Raw genomic sequence first — 13,686 nt, forward strand, 5'->3', positions numbered from 1 at the left:
CTTATAATGGCCATGACTGGCTCGGCAACTCCACTGGGGAAAGACCTGGTCCCCTGCTCCACGGCTCGGACAAAAAGGTCCAAATGCTTCTGTTGAATCTGAAGTTGCATTGTTGTTTTCCTTCCTCCTTTGTCCACTTCTTGTATCACCTGGCCCTCCCACCCATCTGCATCCCCAGTTTTTAAAAAGTCTATAAATAAGCAATGAAACAGAAGGTGTCAGTCAGTGAGAGAAAGGTACCATCAAGGAGAATGAATGGGGTGTAAGAAAGGAGGGAGGGGTGGACAGCAGAAGAGTGTTAAACTAGGCCAAGCGGGGCTGATGGAGGAAGAGGGCGGGTTTCATTTCAAAGTCTTGTGAATTGTCCAGAGCGTCTCTACCGTCAATCACTTAATTAGTTTCAGCATCAGTCAGTTTGTCTGCGTCTTGGGTTGGTGCGTCACTCATCTTGCTTCAGACAGTTTGTCAGTCAGCCTGAGTTGGCGTTTAGGCGTCTTTCCCTCCATCTGCCCTTTCTGTCATTTGCTTCATTTTTCCCCCCCTTCTCTCTGTTGCTCCCTCCTTCGATTCCTCCCTTGTGTCCTTCTGTTCTCCCACCCAGTCAAGAAACCACTCGTATCTCTAATATGTACTGTGACTTTCATTCTCAACAATCGGCACTAATCATTGATTTATATTTGCTATTGTTCCTTGTTTTGTGGCTTTAAATTTTAAATGTCAAGTCCGACTGCTTGGATGTGTGAAGGTCTTTTCAAACAAGGTTTTCCCAATTGTTCTGTCACTCGTTTTAGTTCGGTAACTCTGAACACATGCAGATATGACCTGATACATACTGTTTTTATTATATACTGCCTATTTAAGACCGCATGCTAACTTCTGATTCCTTCTCTTTGTTCCCCTTCTCTTTCCTTTACCCCCCCCCCCCCCCCGCTTCATTACCCTGTCTTTCCAGGTATTTCTCTCCCACTCCTACATTATGCCTGTCCGCGGACACTGCAGCTCCTCCCCACCTCACCAACATGCTGGGGCTCATTTCTGCCCTCGAGTGGTTACTCCGGTGCAACAAGGAGTTCGGACCCTTCATCCACCCCCACCTCCGTCGGTTCACCGCACCGCAGGCACGTCTCTATGCCTGCCCCTCCTTTTTCTGCTGCTCTGTCTTCTCCACCTACCCCCAGCCTGTCACTCAAGGAGAGAAAAGGGCGGCGGAGGCGGTGGAGGTGGCAGCCACTTCATACCCATCCCACAGCTCCCTCCGCACCACATGGCCCTGCCTAACATCCTCCGTGGCCTAAGCATCGCTGTCGTACTGGTGGGCAACTCGAGCGAGGTGGCACTGGCAGGAGCCAGAGAGAAGGAGGACTTTCTCCACATGGCTCCTAACGTGGAGGTGCTAACTATGAATGAAACAGACCCCAAAAGCATCATTAAGAGCATTTGTGACCTGATGACAGAGCACTGGCTACAGGGTGTAGTGTTTGGGGATGACACAGACCAGGAAGCCATCGCTCAGATCCTGGACTTCATTTCAGCCCAAACTCACATTCCCATCCTTGGAGTACGTGGAGGCTCTTCGATGATCATGGCTGCCAAGGTAGGACTCTCACACCCAACAACCAAGATTGTATAAACCCAAAAGCTTCTTGCATCTGCATAAACTGTGTAAGAAATAGTGAGCGGTTGGTTTAAACATTGGAGCATACATAGATGCAATCTGCAGCTCTGTGATGATTACTTTAGGATCCTGTTCTTAGCAGTGATTGCGTCGATCCGTTCTACACACCAATCTCTTGCAGATTTCTCTTCTACTGATTGCAGTTTTTGTCAGTAATCCTGTTACCCTTGCATACCCTTGTAATGGGTTTGATTATCCCACCCATCGCTGTCGATTTCAAAATCCCTAGATCCAAAGTTTTTAAACAATTGTTCAAATACTACAGGTGGTACTTGGGCTACCTTTAGTGTAAGAATGTTTGTCATAGATTATTTTCTAAGGTAAAACCAAATGTTTTACTGGGATTTGATGTATTACAGAGTGCAAGGACAGAGAGCTAATGGCTATGTTTACTGTTTCTGAAGTCCAGAGTTGTAGTGTGGTATAATATTAAGCCAAAGATAATGGTGTTTTAGTTCCAAGTTTGAAAACTAGTGGGTGTTACTTATTGGTATGCTCAATGACCAGGCTAACAGGCTAAGCTAATGGCATTGCATTAAAAATCTTGCACTTTCATACAATAGCAACATTTTCACTCAGAGAGGTTGTATAGTATTATGTCAGATAATTTTTTTTCTTCAGATCCAAATAGTCTGAAGGACATTAGGGACCAATTCAATTTCAGGTCAATAACCAAAGCCTAATAAAATCTTGGTGGGTGGACCCCACCCATCCCCTACCTTCAGGTACGAGATATGCCTTACCAAGTTGGAGAGCGAACAGAGTGAAGAACCCCTTAATTTCTATAGTCATTTGCTTTTTAAACAAACTGTAGAAATAAATGTATTAATTTAAAGTTATGTTTTAGATTAATCTCTTTTTAACGTTGTGAAGTGGCCTCTTATCTCCCTGTCATGTTAGTTGTCTATGTAATTCATTGTGTGATGGTTGCTACTACTACTTGTTGCAAAACAAATTGCCCTTCGGGGACCTAATAAAGGAAAGTCTAATGTCTAAAATTTAAACCAACGGTTATTTTTACTGGAGTCTAAATTTTTCATGCAAGGTGGCCATTTTGGATTTTGAGATCTGGGGTTTTAAAAAACCTCAGAATTTTCTGACACAGAAAGTTGACTTGTAGGGATCAATTTTCCAACTTCAGATTTTCATTTTTTGGCATTTTACAGATTACTTCTGTTTTTGTTTTTTGTAATACAAATGGTCAGAAGCTCAAACCTAATAGAAGTGAGTTTTGTGGATCTTTGGATGTTAGGGTTCTTTAGATGTTTTCTATGGACCCATGGATGAGTTCTTGGAAAAATTGCGAACTTTCCTAGGGGTGGCTAGCCTACCAAAATTACTCCAAGTACATAATAGTTCTCACTTTTGTGAGCTGGAATCCCGAAGCCTAAAAAAATCTAAACTTAAAGATGTCAATGACCGTGTTTGTCATTATTTGCCCTGCTTGGTGTTGTCAGATAACCTGACTCCGCCAGATAGATTTGCTCCGCATATCCATCTGGAAACCTTCCGTTGAAGTAATTTTGGGAAGGGGCGAAAATACTGGTTAGCTGATTGGCCTATGTTGGTGATAGACGGGCCAAATGAACCATTTGACCCGTCAGATTCGTCGTCACTCTGTTACGAGCGACGACGAAAACACAACAACAAGCCAAGCTACTCTTGCTGCTGCAAGTAAAGGCTCGTTAGCTCAGCAAAGAAATACTCTGTAATTCCGATAAAACTTGCTCGATAGCCACGCTAACGCTAGTTTCATTGGCTGAAGCCGCCATGTTCTTTAGACTGAACTGTCTCGCTTCTCGTTGCGTCACACCTCAACCCGCCTCAAAGCCAACGCTGATTGGACGTTCGTTTGGTGAACGGCTCCAAATTTTCTTTAACGGAGAGTAGCCAGACTGATCTGCGAGTGAAACCTTGAAAGCTCGCGAGATCAGGATGGTCTCACGAGGCTAGTTGTCAGACAGGTTGAAGATGATTTCTTGGTTCTACGGGTTATCAGGCCCTGTGTGTGGCTAGCTTTCCAAAAGAAGTGGTCAATTGCAATTTGTTAAAAAAGGATCGGGGCAATTAATTTTTCACATGTGGGTAGATTGCTTTGTAGGACTTTTGTTTTCATTGAATGAAATAGCCTGATAATGAAAATTTGATTAATTGTCTGAAACATTTAAATGTGACAACAAGCAACAGCAGAGCACATCTGTAAGGGGCAAATAGTTGGGGTACTGAGTAACTTCGCTCAACGGTTTTACCAAATCTTAATTTTGATCAGGCATGACCTACATTAGGTTTAGCATGACTTTTTTGTACAGTTGTGATTTCATGACTGCATACTGCAACCAGAAAAAAAAAAAAAAAAACACTAGTTAATGCTCTCCTTTGGTAGGAAAGGCGATCCTCTATGCATATAAAAACACTGACCAAAGAAATCACAGCGGTTGCAATGTTTCTACGCTCGTCTTTACAACTCTACTGCTTTGTGTTGGCTCCATGCACATAAAGACAGACAGGCAAGCTTAGCTGGGGGCCCCGACTTGAAAGACGAACTGCCAACAGAGCTGATGCCAGCGACAGGATCAGCTGGAGATTGCACCAGGACAGAGCGCTAGATCGCTGCCTATTTACTAGGCCTTGCCTAATGGGATAAAGCAATCTGCTGCTGCTTTATCTGTGGCCCGTTGAGATCTGGATTTGGGCAAAATCAGCTCATTCAGTTTGTGCTGAATTGTCACTGAACTGAAAAGAATTGCTGGTTAAGAAAAACGTCTATCCATCCGTGCGCAGAAAGTGAAACCTCATGCACTCATGAGAGTTTGCTCAGCTGCTGACAACTTGTCGCATGTTCTCATGTACTTAGCTCTTGCACGTTCACATTAAAGAGGGAGCATAATGTGTTGCCTGAACTGAACCGAACTGAATTTGCTTTGGTCATGGTGTTCGCGTTGGAAAATGAGACACATTTTTAAGTGCAGGCGCCAGACAGTCGAAGCACAACAATTGCCTCCCGCGGGCCCACAGTTGAGCACGCTTACAACGGTTTCATGTGGGTCCTGCCACACAGAGGCTGGCTCATCCGTCCTATCCGTGTCTCCGTGTTGTCATCCCTGCATTTGTCTGGTGACCCTCTGGTGTCAACAGGCTGTTGGAGCCGCAGAGACATGAGCCGAAGTGACATGGCAAGACCAGCGGCCACCACCGAAGCTCTACTCTCTGTTGCTTCTCATTACTGCTCCAAAGGAAGATATGGTGGGGAACTGTGAACTTCCATTTAAAAATGCATTCTTTCGTGCACAAGGACTGCTGTACCATGCACATATTTGGCATTACAATTCCTTGTAGATGATCCACCAGTAAAGGCCAAAATTATCCTAATCACGTTAAACATACGTCCTAAAATAATATACAGTAGTTTTTAAACCACGTTCTGTGGTTTTCCACGATTAAAATGTTACACTTCCCAAGCTATATTCAATTATTTTTAACAGTAAATACAAATGTTCTTCACAAATTTACTACAGATATTTTTTTTTTGCAGTTGTCAGACATAAAAGAGATCGATGGAAAATGGATGGCTGCTGGATGGATAAACAGATTAAACATTTAGGAAACAGGACATGGATTAAAGTCAGAATATAAAGATAATTGTAAATACTTTGTTTTTACTTACGTTTTCAGAGTTGGCAAACTTTTCCTGGCTGCCGACAAACTACTCTCTATTTAGCCCGTACCTCCTGAGTAGCCATTCAGGTTTCTTTAAGTTCCTCCATAACGGTACTATAGTATAATAGTATCACAACATGACCCGGACTTTACTAGTTCTCTGTAATTTCATGAGGAAATGAAAAGAAATATCCATTGGCACTGTTCATTTAGTTGACTGGAAGCGGTTTACTTGTGTGTTTCGTTTTTACTTAGGTGAGAGAGTCTGTTTCTTACCAATCCCAAATGCAAAACCCAGTGTGGCTGCCGCTATTTATTTAAGCTTCTGACAATTTGCATCTCTTCAGATGTTTCACACACACTGCAGTCAAATGTCTGATATCAGACATGGTCGTTTAGTGTTTGATCAGATAAAGTCCAAAGAAATAGACGGCCGTCAGCTTGTTTCGCAAACAGCAGTTCAGCTTGTCGCCCATCGCAGTAACTAGCTTTTCTGAATGGTTTCCCTCAATGCCATTCCCAGATCCACATTTTGACTTCAGACATACAGTATTAAAAGTAGCCAGCAGCAGTTGTTTTTAATTCTATTGTTCTTTTTGGTTAACAATTGGAGCTGTTGAAGTTTTTTTTTAAGGTAACCGTTTCGTTAAAGGTTGATACCAAAACTGCACTATTCTGTAACGCAATTTGGAATGAATGTTTGCGTCTTCTTCCACTGAAAGGCCAGGCGTGTAAGAGAATAAAAGAGCAGTTGGGAAGTCAAGAGATTCACAGGCCTCTGAGCAGGCTTTTGTGTGCGTGCTGAAACGATATTCCCTATTAAGCACATATACTGTACGTGCACCAGGCAGCAGGAAAGAGCAGTATTCCGTGGCAAAGGTTTAAATGGATTTCCCCGGCCACGAGGCAGAGTTGGCCTCCCCTGAGAGCTTTCTCCTGGCTGCGCTGGGGCCCTGGAGAGCGAGGACGGGGTTAGGCTCAGGCCCTGTCTCCAAACGGATTTGTGTCTGCCTAATGGACTGAGACAATGGAGTGGCAAAAATACGATAGAGAAGGATCAGAGAGAAGGAGGGAGGGGAAAAAAAGCGAGACGTGTGGGAAAGTAAAGTAATTGAGATTGTGAGGAGAGAACGAGATTGGGTGGAAGAAATTGTGCTTTTAAAGAAAAGCAGCTGGGCGAGGAGAGATGGGACTTGGTTGAAGAGGGTTCGGCTTGATCAAAGGGTGCTTGTGAAGGAGCGGAGAAATGATCGACAAATTCAGACAAAAAAAAAAAAAAAGTGTGTCCAAATAGTCTCTGCTTTCTTGACACTTCAAGCAATTGAATTCTTTATTTAATCTTACTAAACTCTTAGAAGAGAATATTTTCCACCATTGTATCTCTCAAAATAGTGATGTTTATCTGGCACTCCAAACTATTGCTGCAGTGTTTGTTCATTTAAAGCCACCTACAGCCGCATTGAACCGTGTTGTCCAGATGAAATAGTTGACATTCTGAATGTTCGATATGTCAAAATTCAGAAAGTTCTTTTAACCTCTGAAATAAACACGTCTTTAAAATGCTTTTAAAGTCAAAACAATTCTTAATGATAATATAAGGCAACCGCTAATTTTGCCTTTTATTGGTTGATCAGCCCTGATAGGTTTAGCCTGGAGGGGAGTGTGTACCTGCTGCAAGAACGTTCTTCAGAGGAACCAAATGCAGAGAAAGAAGAGAGCTTTCATTGAACCATGAAGCCAGATCCACAATGTCAACCAGGTTTTGATGACCCAATAGACTGTAGTGCAAGAGTTTGTTTATGGTCATGTGCTATGGCAAGTTTAGGTACAGGATCATGTCATTGAATTTCCAGGAAATCAGAAAAAAGTGAGCAGAACGCTACCCTGAAAACAGCCCTGCAAGGAAGGGTAGGGCTTTCTGGATGGATTCTAGTCTGAAGTTTTGTGATGGAAGGAGGCTAAACTACTCTGACTGACTGAATGTCAGTCATCTCCTCCTCTGCTGGTCGTATTTTCTGTTAACTATAATTACACGACTGATGTTTTTGTTTCTCTTGTTTGCAAACACAACCTTTAGGTCCAGCCATCCATGCTAAATATCATAGTGTGTCACTGAGTATGCATTGAAATTGAACTTCTGCTTTCAGCAGAGTGACGCTCTCATCAAAGCGTCGACGGATTCTATCGAAGGGATTTCTTCATTGTACAGAATTAAAAGTGATCAGGTCTGCATGTTAATAATGAAACTGAGCTCAACCCTCCAAAAAAAAAAAAAAAAAATGTGGTCTGTTCATGATTCAAAATACGAAAAGCCAAACTAGAAAAAACTGTAAGGGGCCAAGTATTTTTTCATAAAACCATAGTTTACATTCACTTTTCTGTCATGTTTATTTTATTTTTTATTAGTTATTTTGGTTTGCCTTTTTATCTTCTTTTTGAACACGGGTATGAGAGCCATGGCTCTGGAGCCGAAAGTGGCTCTAGGACTTCATATAATGGCTCTTTATCATCTTTTGAGAAAGTTATTAAGAAACAACAAATGTTTGTTCGGTATAGATATAATAACAACTTTAACCATTTTTTTTTCATCTTCGTGAAATCATTTTATTGAATTTCCTCTACGGAATCACACTGAAAGTCCCAGTATTGTGATTTTAGATTTATTTTTCCTGTCTCCATATAGGAAAATATGTGCTTTTTAATACCTAATTTTCCTCTAATATTAACATACCATAGAATGATATATTCATCCTTTTTTTTGGCAAAAGTTTTATGCATTTGTTTATTTAAACCCTTAAAATAGTTATAGAATGGTAGTTTTTAAAAACTGACAACAGATTGCCTATACAGTCATATGCAATAAATGAAACTGTTTCTTTCAGTAACACCATCAGTAAAAGAAACACGTATAGATTAATTTCTCACAGAACAATGTTTTAAAGCCTTTATTTGTGTGAATTGTGATTTCCTGCTTGAAGCTAATGAAAACAACACATTTAAGAATAGAACATTACATCACGCCAAAAAAAACTAAACATTTTTAATACAGAAATGTAGGTTTAGTGAGAATTGTGTTTAATACCTGCTGAATGGTTGTTTTTTTTCCAAAAGGCACTTTTAATCTGACAAACAAGCATCATCACAACATATATTCCAATCTAATGAGTGTGATGGTAGATATTTATCAAAAATCAGAAGCTGCCCTTTTTCAAGAGGTCATATAACATTTGCGGCTCTAAATGCGTTCATTAGCTGGGCTGAGTGCAAAAATGGCTCTTTGGATTGTAAAGGTTGCAGACATCTGCTTTAGAAGATTCATAAGGGCTAAAGATGGGCCAGTATTAAGCGTGACATTTTTCCTCAATCATCTGTAATAAACTGTAAGATTGTCAATTCAATTATTTTAATAAATACAATTTTAAAAGCGTGATTGCTAAAAACCCAATGGAAGCACGTTATCCATGCTCAAGATATGATGAATTTTACTGATAAGCCGGGAATCTCGTTTGAGTCGTGAAGCTGATGCTTCCCCACGGTGTACAGGGGCAGATGAAGTAGAGACAGGAGAAGACGGAGGAATGTTTTTTTTTTTCTTTCTGTTGTCTTTGGGGCGTCGCAGATTGAGTGAGGAAAAGAGAGAGGAAAAAAAAAAAAAAAAACGTGGAAGACAAAATGCGAGACAGTTGCAGAGCTTAGGAAAAATAGAACGTTGGCCATTTGTCTTTTCCTTTTCTGACTGAGCATCTCAAGGAAATGGACTGACAAAGGATGCAGTGGGAGCTGTTTATCTCTGGCCTTGTGCCACACACACACACACACACACACACACACACACACACACACACACACACACACACACACACACACACACACACACACACACACACACACACACACACACACACACACGCTCGCACAAGCACGCGCACAAATGGGTGCACCCATCATGGGAGAAGGCCAAATGCTGCTATTACAGTTGACAAGACAACCCCTCCTTTTTCATTACACATCCAAGGAAAAGAGGATAACAGGGAGCGACCCGGCAGGCAGAAAACACAACATTTAGGGTTTTTAGCGAGGGCTGAGGAGTTGGAGAATCTGGAGGACTAATACAAGATAATTCCATAAAATCTACTCTCTGGAGCGGGCCTACTGTCGTGCTGCATGAAGAGTCGGGTTGAATTATGATCAGGAACGTTCTTGTCTTGCTCTCGCGTGCAAACAGAGTTTCTCCGTGTTTAGGGGACGAAACACGAAGCCACGTAAGCCCACTGTTGCGTGCCACTGGGAGAAACAGACACTCATTTAAGTCCGGTAAGATTAAACATTGCAAAGTTTAGGCATGCAACACATCCTTCTCTCAACAAGGCCTATTCCCCTCTGAGCCTTCCCGACATCGCTAACGAGTACAAAAGTGGATATTTTAGACAATTTCCTCTGGAGGATGGGGCGGAAGTGCAGCAGCAGCTCAGCAATAAAAAGTGGGACTCCAGCTGCCACACCTATTGCACGTCAGCCCGCATTATGTCAGCGGGAAGTTCTTCTGTCGCTGGCGTGAAAGTAGCGACGGCTCGAAAAGAAGGGGAGCTGAAAAGATAGGAGGAATGGAAGGAAGAAGTCAGGGGAAGAGGGGAAGGGAGGGAAATGGATGAAGGCAAAGGGCACTCACATCTATATCAATGAATGAGCTCGGTGAGGGAGGGACGGGGCGGTAAGTAAGAGGATGAGTGCGCTGAGTGCGGGGCCGCGTGTCTGAGAGAAGAGTAAAGGAGAGCGCGGAGGAACGGTTTGCCATCTATCCATGGAAGAAAAGCAGAAGCTGCCTCTTTGCTCTGGAAATCACAGCCTGAATGGAGGAGGGCTGAGGAAGAAGAGAGATGGATCGAGCACAGCTGTGCCGACATCTGTGAAAGACGCAATGTGATAAAGGAGGAGGAAGAGATGGAGAAGGCAAAGGGACTGTTCCAGTGATTTAACCAGTGACTTGCAGAAGTATTCACTTTTTTTCCACACGTGTCACATTACTGCCGCGAATCCCAACCTATTTTACTCGGATACACACAACGTAGTGCATAATTATTAAGTGGAAGGGAATTTATGAGTGGTTATCATTTTTATTAGACATGAACATCTAAAAAGTTGTAGCATGCACCTGCATTTAACTCCTTTTGCTTTAATAATCCTAGATAACACCCAGAACTATCAGCTGCCTTCAGAAGTCACCTGAACAGTAACTGGAGTACATATCTGTGTCATTTAGTGAATACTACAATGTTATGGTTTAGATCAGGGCTGTCAAACTCCAGTCCTCCAGGGCTGGTGTCCTGCACCTTTGATCTGTGTCCCTGGTCCAACAAACCTGAATCCAATAATCAGGTCATTAGCAGGAGTCTGGATAACTTGACTGATACAGCTGTGTTGGACCCACAGCACACCTGAATCAGGACACAGTTGCAGGACACTGGCCCTTTGTTTTTCTTTCATCCAACCAGACTGTGCTTGAGCTACTTTGCAATAAAGAATGTGAAAAAATGTCATAGCAAAGCCGGTAAAAACATTCCTCAATAGACTTGCAGCTGTAATAGCAGCGAAGAGTGGTTCTGTGTAGTATCCACATAGACCTGCTAAATATAAAGTGCATCACGTTTCGTGTTCTTATTCATAATATACTGAATACCGTACGTCATTTCTCAGGCTGCGCTGTGTCATAGTTGGCAGCCCTGCTGTCTTTCGGCAAGTAGGACTGGAGTCTGTCTACATGCAGTTGGCATGTGTGGGTCTTCTCTAGGGTACTCTGGCTTCCTCCCACAGTTTAAAAACATGACTGTCAGGTCCATTGGTCTCTCTAAATTCACCTCAGGGATGGGTTTGTGCTTGATTGTGTGTCGTATTTGTCTCTGTGATCAACTGCCAACCTGTCCAGAGCGTACGTCGCCAATCACTGTCGGCAGACACCAGCCCCCCCTACGACCCTGCAAGGATAAACGGTATAGACCATGGACAGATGGATGGTGCAACGTTTTCCTCTCGCCTCACAATTATCCACTGCTTTGTGAATATTGATGCATTGAAGTTTGTGCTCGAAATGTGACAAAATATGACAAGGCTCAAGATGTATGGATGCGTGTTTTGTCGCCATGGTGCTTTTTTTTTTTTGCTGCCAGTCTTTTTAGGCGCCACCCAGCTTGCTGTCGCTCCACAGAGTCTATTGCTCTGCAGCAATCGGTGCAATCTAAAGCTCTGGCTAATGGTCATATTATCAAGACACGTTGAGCTATTTTCCCCAGCTTGTCTAGAAGGTTTGGCTTTGCAGCGGTACAAATAGCTGTAGTTGTCATTGATCACCCCTGGGCCGCAGCACAATAAGTACACAGAGCTAATCCATGAGAGCAGGCTGCTGCTGCAGATTCGGAGAGATAACATTCACTCGTACATAGGCTTTAAATGAAAGATGGTTAGCAGCTAATGAACGGGACGGAGGCAGCCAATCCGGATGACTTGAGAGAAACTGGAATTATGTATAAATAACACTTCCACATTAACAGCGTATACAGGGGGACACGTGTGTTTTAGAAATATAGTCAGTTTATAAAGTTTTTATTAATTTGTATCATTATCAAGTACATTTCATTAATTATTAGTAAGCACATGCAGCCCATAAAGTCTCTTAAATCATATCATTTGTCATTATATTTGACTTTGAGTGTATCTAAATGCTTCTACTTGCTTTTCCCTTTGCTGCTGCTGGTACACCTGACGTTTCCATTGAAGGTCAATAAAGGATATCTCTGTTGTAGTCTACATAGCAGAAGCAGAAACATTGTGCTTCTCTCCAACACACAGACACAACTATCGGACGTCTTTTTGTGCCACTGGGCAGCTTCCCCCTGGAAGAATCGGCAGCAGGGTGCGATCTATTAACTTTTGCCCAAATAAGTCGGCCTGTTCATCTTTTCCGCTGTGGTCGTTTGCCTGTGGGTGTCCGAGCCTCTTTTGTGAGAAGAAAGGGAGCATTTCTGTCTGAGAGCAGTCGTCGCTACGCCTCTGTCTCTGTGCGCGCACACGTGTGCCGGTTCTTCCGAGGCAACGGGTTCGATCGTAGTAAAGAACGGGCGTGGAGCCGTGTCCAGGGGTAATTGTTGTGTCCGTGTGTGTAAGGCAGTCGAAGCGTTTAATCACAGCTCATGGGTGAATTCAGCGAAGCAGCAAATGTCCTGTTTTCGCCCCCCCCCCCTCTCAGTATTTACCTAGTAGTTGGAGAAAGCCATCCTTTGATTTTATTCACACAAAAAATGTAAACTCCTGTTAGCACTCCTCTTCAGAGTAAACTGCCAAAGTCCTTCTGAGGTTCAACAAAATCTCTCTGCATTTATATCAGCAATTAATGTTGTACAATAGAGCCCATTGTTGTAGTAATCACTGAGGTCCTGTACTCTATTAATGTAATGTGCTGTTCAGCTTGGCAGCACCATGTCCTTGCTAAAACAGTCGCAATTAGGAGCATTTGTAAACGATAAGAGAATTAAAAGCGAGTGTTCCTTTGCCTCGTGCCTCTCAGGGTGTCATTTTATTTTCCTACCTCCATCTATTTGTTCCAGTCTCCATGAGATCCCTTTTTAATTGTTCGTTTCATTAATAGATTTTCTGTGCCCAGTGAGGCACTCTACCTGCACCCCAGATTCATAGGCGGATGGCTTTTATCATTTGTGTGCATGGCTGTTTTGAGTTATGCAGACGCTGACCTGGAAATCTCTTTCTTGGGAAACTTTGAACATATGTGGAGATTGTATCTTCCCTGTTTTATTGGGACACAGAGTGTCACCAGGGAGAAAGACCGGAAACGCAGGTAGGTCGAAACATCCAAAAGAAGGAGCATGCAATCCATGACTGGAAACTGGAAAGGTAACCGGACTAAACGCACACATTGATCTGGTAGCAAAGAAACAGAGAGTTGACTATGCGCTGGCAGGGGTAATTGACAAAGTAAAGACACCAAAATAATGAGGTGCACAGAATAATAACATAATGTGAAAGCAGAGAGGATTAGGCTTTATAAAACGAAACAGGATGCAAACTTAGCAACATTTCAGAAACTTTGAGGGAGGCAAAACCTAGAGCACCAGCTTTTCTAAAGTTCAATTCAATGCACAAAACAAGTTTCATCTCATGGCAAACATTCCTACTTTCTCATTGTCCTGGTTTAGTTGGTGCTGCAGCCCACTGTGTGTGTTCCACTATTCTACGGAGAGAGGGAGACAGGAGAAAAATATTGCGAGTCCTAAATTTATATGTCCTATTTTCTAACCCTGTTGGTCTCGATTTACCCAGACCGTTTAGCTCCCTCCGTAAACTTT

At 42.7% G+C, this 13,686-nt stretch overlaps 1 protein-coding gene across 3 annotated transcripts in view; it reads left to right on the forward strand.

Annotated features, from left to right (window-relative positions):
• The window catches only part of LOC105938069 (glutamate receptor ionotropic, NMDA 2B), a 207,420-nt gene that overhangs the window by 63,095 nt on the left and 130,639 nt on the right, over positions 1 to 13,686 (forward strand). For all 3 annotated transcript variants that reach the window (XM_021307125.2, XM_021307126.2, XM_012879685.3), the window contains exon 4: positions 953 to 1,594. In XM_021307125.2, the coding sequence (XP_021162800.2) occupies positions 953 to 1,594 (642 nt within the window). The remainder of the gene's footprint in view (positions 1 to 952; positions 1,595 to 13,686) is intronic.

Source organism: Fundulus heteroclitus, chromosome 16 (genome assembly GCF_011125445.2).
Source record: "Fundulus heteroclitus isolate FHET01 chromosome 16, MU-UCD_Fhet_4.1, whole genome shotgun sequence".
NCBI classification, from domain to species: Eukaryota; Metazoa; Chordata; class Actinopteri; order Cyprinodontiformes; family Fundulidae; genus Fundulus; species Fundulus heteroclitus.